This window comes from Equus quagga, chromosome 17, assembly GCF_021613505.1.
Source record: "Equus quagga isolate Etosha38 chromosome 17, UCLA_HA_Equagga_1.0, whole genome shotgun sequence".
NCBI classification, from domain to species: Eukaryota; Metazoa; Chordata; class Mammalia; order Perissodactyla; family Equidae; genus Equus; species Equus quagga.
In genome coordinates this window covers 27,452,534-27,458,545 of record NC_060283.1, presented here as the reverse complement: position 1 = coordinate 27,458,545, position 6,012 = coordinate 27,452,534, and the positions used below count along the sequence as shown (strand labels likewise).

Below are 6,012 nucleotides of genomic sequence, written 5' to 3'. Positions count from 1 at the left end.
CCCAAGGAAGTGACTGTTGGCCACGTGGGGGTCTCAAGAGAAGCAGGCATGTGTGGGGCTGGGGTTGGAGAGCCTCATCAGGGCCCGGGAGCAGCAAAGGCCCCCAGGTGGTAGAGCTAGCCTTCCTCACTCCCACTCTTCCTCCTTACCCTCACCCCCAAGGCCGCCCCTCACAGTCCCAGCTTCCTCTGGGCAGGGGGCCTGGCCCCCATGGCCTCCCAGGCCAGCGCCTGGAGCACCACCTGCCCCAGCAGGCCAGAGACTTCCTGTAGCGCAAGGGATTTATGCAAACGGGCTGAGGCAGTGATGTCACCCCAAGGGGACTATCTCCCAGTGGCAGGCCCTTCGATAAAATCAGGAACTTGCGCTGGCCCTGCAATGTCAAGGGAGGGGGCTCACCCAGGGCTCCTGTAGCTCAGGGGCAGCCCTGAGCCCTGCGCCCGCCCTGAGACCATCCAGCCCCAGACGGGGCGCCCCATCCCAAGGGGCTCCGCACTGGCCCCCACCAAGGCAGGGGACCTGACCGGCTCGGAGCTCGGCTGGATGTTACAGGCGTGCAAAATGGAAGGGTTTCCCCTCATCCCCCCTGTGAGTACTGGGACTCCTCCACTAGCCCAACCCGCGCCCTTCGGGCACCCGCTAGCCTGCCCACCAGCCCGCCAGCCCACCGGCTGCCCTCCCGGCTCGCTATCAGTGGGAAGTTGGTGTTTCCTCCCTGGAGCTCCTGGCCTGAGACCCAGAGAGGGAGCCATTGGCTTCCTCGGAGCATGCCCCGGCAGGTGGAGGGCTGGGCCCGTGGTGGGGCTGTGATCGGTGGGGCCTGAACGGTTATTTATAGATGGGGCTTGGGTGGCAGGCCGAGCTCCAGGGCAGGGTGCTGGGCGAGGAGAGTGAGGGCGGCAGCAGAGAGGTGGCGGGGAGGAGATGCGGAGACTGGCTGGGGGGAAGGCGGTCCCCAGGACGGTCAAGGCTTGAGGGCAGGAGGTGACAGGCCAGAGTCGTGGCCCCTGGCCTGGGTGCTCTTGGAGACTGAGGTTTCTTTAAGGCTGGGTCCCCAGCGCCCAGGCTGGGGCCTGCCACAGAGGACATGGTTGTTGACCGGAGGGTCTGGGCCTGGAGGCTGCAGGTCCAAGAGCCCGGGGCAGGGGCAGGGCCGGAGTAGGGAGTGGAGCTGAGACGAGGACAGTAGTTAGGGTTGCGGCTAGGAGGGACCAGGCTTGGGACATCCTGGGGCTGAGATTGGGGCTGGGGTAGGACCTGGCTGAGTGTGGGACTGGAGTTAGGGCGACGGCTGAGGCTGAGACAGGGACTGAGGCTGGAGGTGAAGAAGCAGGGGTCTCAGGACTCCAGGGACGGAAGGGCAGCAGGCCAGGCAGACACCCCTCTCCTGCTCTCGGTGACAGTGGCAGCGTTAGGCAAGTGTCAGATCTGGACCCCTGTGAAAGGACTTCTCTCCTTCTCGCCACCCCATCCCCACTCGGCAGGGGTGGCGCGCTCTGAGGGGAGCCGGGAAGGGCTTGGCAGGGTCTGCCCACCTGACTCAGCTTTCCCGGCCTAGAGGCAGCTAGCTCCCTTCCCCCAGTGGCCTTGGAGGCCTAGGATGGCACCCTAGGCCTGGCATCCTGCTGCTGGGCTCATTGCCTGCAAACCCAGGGCTGGGCTCCTGGCCTCCTCACTCGGCCAGACACAGACAGGACTAGCCAGCCTGCCCCTACCTGGCCCTGGGCCACCCTTCCCCAACCTGGGACCAAGAAGGTGAGGGGCAGGCAAGCGGCAATAGAGGTGGTCCCAGGAAGTGCCCCGGGGGCTTGGCCACACTGTCTCTGATCCTTGACCTCTCAATCCCTGAACTCTAGAGAACAAGGCAGGAGGCACGTCTTCTCCGGCCCCCACACCAAACCCCTCAGCCCCTCTCCCCAGCCCAGGGGCTCCTCTGAGTGACTCCTGGACGGTGGGCTCCAAGGCAGCCCTGGCCCCCAACCCAAGCCCTGAGAGCCGGGGTGACTGTTGTGCAATCCTTGGGTACACACGCGGGGGTGGGGAGAGGCCCGATGACTGTTGGGAAGCCTCCGGGTGTGCATGTCCTTGTGCCTGTGCCATTGGGTGGGGAAGGAGGAGGAGGGGAGAAGGAGGATGAGGAGTGGGGGGAGGGGAGGGAAGGAGGGGGAGGGGTGTGAGGAAGGGGAGGAGGGCAGGAAGGAGGCGAAGGGAGAACCCCAGGGAGGGTGCCTGGAGGAGGCTGGAGACTGGAGTGTGAGAGGGTTGGGGCTCCCGCCGTCCCATGGCCCCCAAAGCCTGCCTGGATGGACACTGTCAAATCCATCATTGCGAAGGGCCACTGGTCATTGTGGTGGCCCTGAGCCTGCCTGGGGCCTGGGCACAGGCTGTGAGGAGAGTGGGGGCTGGGGTCAGGGCTGTGGGACACTGTGGCAGGAGGACAAGCATGTGTGCTGAGGATGAGTGTGCGAGCGGAGCATGAGTGACTGTGGAAGGGTCTGAATGTGAGTGTTAATGGCTTGAAGGCGAGTGTTGAATCCTAGTGACTGTGTGTGCCTAGAGGGTGCGTGTGAATGTGAGTGATCCTCAGAGTAAGTGTGAGTGGACGTGTGGGTGTGAGTTCACACATGGGAGTGTGGGCACAAGTGTGTCATAGGGAGTACGGGTACGTTTAGGGGCTGTAGGCCTATCAGTGTGGGCGTGGGAGGGTGAGTAGGTGGGGTTGGGACCCAGATACGCAGCATGAGTGTGAGTGTGATTGTGAGGTGGCTGTGGGGAAGGGAAGGGAGGGAGGCCGTGCTCTCCCTCAGCCCTGGTCCTCTTTTGACCTCTGACCTTTAGGGTCCCTGTCACCCCTTTTCTGCAGGAGCCAAGGACCCTGCTCTCCTGGGTCCCCTGCTCCCATCCTGTGCTCTCCCTCCACCCACTCGAGAGACGGCTGCAGGCCTGAGGCAGCCGCTCAGTCTGGGAGGGTGGTAGGGACCCAGCATACCCGGGGCTGCGACGCTGGCTGGGGTGTCCCGGCCACACTCTGAGTGCTGACAGCCTCCTCTCTCAGCAGCCATCAGAAGACCTGGTTCCCTACGACACGGATCTGTACCAACGCCAAACGCATGAGTATTACCCGTATCTCAGCAGTGATGGAGAAAGCCACAGCGGTGAGCCAAGGGCCCCGCCCGCCCCCACTCCCAGCCTGGCCTGGGCCCCGGCCCCTCCTGGGTCTGCAGACACAAAAAGAAGACACACTCCCAGGGCTTCCTGGGAATTCTGCGAATCGGATGAGTTAGTTCTCAGGGAACAGGAATTCACTACCCCAAACTCCCACACTCCCATCCTGCATTTATGGAGCATCTTTGGTGTGCCAAAGTGCGGGATTCACTTCTTCCAAATTTATCTTCTTGTCCAGTCCTTGTGGCCTTTGTACAAAGCGGGTAACTGAGGCTTAGGAGCTGTGTGACTCGCACATGGTCGCACAGCTGGTCAGCGGAGGCGGGGTCTGTCCGCTCCGCTCCGAGTCCGGTGCTCACCTCCCTGCTCCCGTTCCCCTCATCTTTCTCTGTTCTTGTCTCCTCCTTTACCCTAACTCCTCGTTGATGCAGCCCCGCTCCCTGCTGTGTGTGGCTAGCAGAGTTTCTAATGACATTTGGGGCCAGATAGTTCCATGTTGGGGGGGCCTCTTCTGTACAATGTGGGATATTTGGCAGCATCCCTGGCTTCTCACCCCAACATCCCATTACAGGCCAGTAGCGCCACCAATCATGACAACCAAAAATGTTTCTGCGCATTGCCGAATGTCCCCTGGAGGGCAGAACCACCCTATTTGAGGACTGCTAGGCTAAGGGAGAGGCTCTGAGGACCCCCCAGTCAGCAGAGGCTGACGTCCCCAGTTTGCTGCGGGTGGGGGTGAGGATGGGGCCTGGGCCGGGGCATCTTTCTGTCTGGGTCTAACTGCTCCCTCTAAGGCCCAAGCCTTGATCCTGGAGCAGATGCAGGGGAGGGGAGAGAGGCATGCGGTACCTGGGACCTGGGCAAGAGGCTGTGACAGGTTACCCGACGTGGATCTTGGCATATTGATGTGGACACCCCTCGACCCAAGGCTAGGTGGCCTAGTTAACGGGCCCTCATTGAGGGATTGTCCATGTGGTCTGAGACCTGGGCAGGCCAGACACTGGGGTGTCTGGAGCCCCAGAGGGAGAAGCACGCCAGGTGCCACAGCTGAGGAAGGTTTCACACCTGAAGGCCACAGCTGGGGGGCCAGTCATGCCTGTAGCTCCATTCTGCAGGCACATCCATGGCCGTCTCAACCTGAGAGCCGTGCCCAGGGATGCCACACGCCATGAGTCCTTACTTAGGGCGCTCACGTCTGGTGCCAAACCTCGCGAACAGCGTCACCCGGAACTCACTATTGTAAAGACTGCCTGGAAGCCATGTTTTGGGAGCAGGTGGTGGCTGCGCCTCAAGCCCCCATCTGGGAACACAGAGGCTTCTCTCAGAACCCCAGGGCTAGAAAGGTTTTTGAATATCCTCTTTTTCGTCATTTTAAGCTTATTTGTAAGTCTACAAGAAATGCATCGTCTCTGTGGAAAATCCAGACAATTTCGAGAGACCGTCTCCCTCATCCTCTCTACCCCCAGCTTCTGGCCAGGATGAAGGGCGGGTCCCCAGAGACCCACCTGCGCACCCTTCCACCTATCTGTCCAGGACCCGAGAAGGTCCCTCTGGGCTTAAGGACTGGCGCCCCCTGGTGGTTCATGGCAGCAGGACGGCTCAGCTCCCAGCGAGGCGGGCGCAGCGTGCGGCCCCTCCTCCCCGAGGGATCCTTTCTCCTCTGGGCTGAGCCCCCTCTCGGTTTCACTGGGTTTGGGGGCATTGCTTTTGGGTCTCTTGGAGCCTCAGTTTTCCCTTTTGTATTATGAGGGTGCTGTCCGCGCATCTAGAAGCCAGCTAGGCCTGGGGCTGGCCGATGGAGTGAGCAATCACTTTAGAAAAACTCTGTTTTGCTGGCTCAGTGCCCAGGCAGGTCCCTTATGTCTGGGGTGGGGCTCTAGGAGTGACTCCCGATCGGATGCCTGAGCACCCCGTTTTGGTGACAAAGCCCCAATTCCTTCAGAGACTCCTTCGGGTCCCCATGTGTCCCAGCCCCTCCCCGCTGTCACTGCAGATCTGAGCGTCCGTGCTGTCCCTTACTAATGCCTGTTGGAAGGCATTGCCTGAAGCGTCAGTGTGGAGACACCCCCACGTTCTCCCATCAGTTCCTGCGTGTCCTCTGGATCTACATTTTTAGGTGGCGAAGCTTAGTGAAAAGGCCATGACCTGGTCTAGTCCTGGCTCCATCACTCACCGCTGTGCAACTTGGAGCAAGTGAGATCATACTTACCTCAAAGAGTTGTGATTGGAGCCGGCCCGTGGCGCAGAGGTTAAGTGCACACGTTCCGCTTCGAAGGCCCGGGTTCACCAGTTCGGATCCCGGGTGCGGACATGGTGCCGCTTGGCAAGTCATGCTGTGGCAGGCGTCCCACATAGAAAGTGGAGGAAGATGGGCACGGATGTTAGCTCAGGGTCAGTCTTCCTTAGCAAAAAGAGGAGAATTGGCGGCAGATGTTAGCTCAGGGCTAATCTTCCTCAAAAAAAAAAAAAGAAAAAAAAAAGAGTTGTGATGATTAAGTGAGGCAATGCATGTAATGGATAAGGTATGCACTGAGTACAAGGCCCAGTAAGCTTCCAGGACGCTGTGCATTAGCCTTACTGCAGCCCCTCAGGCAGGGCAGATGAAGCAGCTGGGTGAGTGGGAGAAGCACAGAGGGCTCTGTGACAGAGCAACTGGGTCATTTTCCACTGACTTAGCTGGCAGCCACCCAGGCACCCACCACCTACCCTCCCGTCCACCCACTTACTCTCCCATCCATCCTCTCACCCTCCCATCCACTCACCCTCCCAACCACCCAGCCACCCATCCGTCTACTCACCTTCCCATCCATCCACCCTCCCATCTATTCACTGACTCTCCCATCCATC

The 6,012-nt window shown here is 60.6% G+C and overlaps 1 protein-coding gene across 2 annotated transcripts in view; it reads left to right on the top strand.

Moving 5' to 3' along the window:
* The first annotated feature begins 351 nt into the window (after positions 1-351).
* The window catches only part of SPI1 (Spi-1 proto-oncogene), a 16,539-nt gene continuing 10,878 nt past the window's right edge, over positions 352-6,012 (top strand). The window contains exons 1-2 of one of the 2 annotated variants that reach the window (XM_046642935.1): positions 352-588; positions 3,059-3,155. In XM_046642935.1, the coding sequence (XP_046498891.1) occupies positions 544-588; positions 3,059-3,155 (142 nt within the window). In that variant the 5' untranslated portion in view covers positions 352-543. Of the gene's footprint in view, positions 589-3,055; positions 3,156-6,012 lie in introns of both variants that reach the window. The other variant, XM_046642934.1, reaches the window with a different exon arrangement.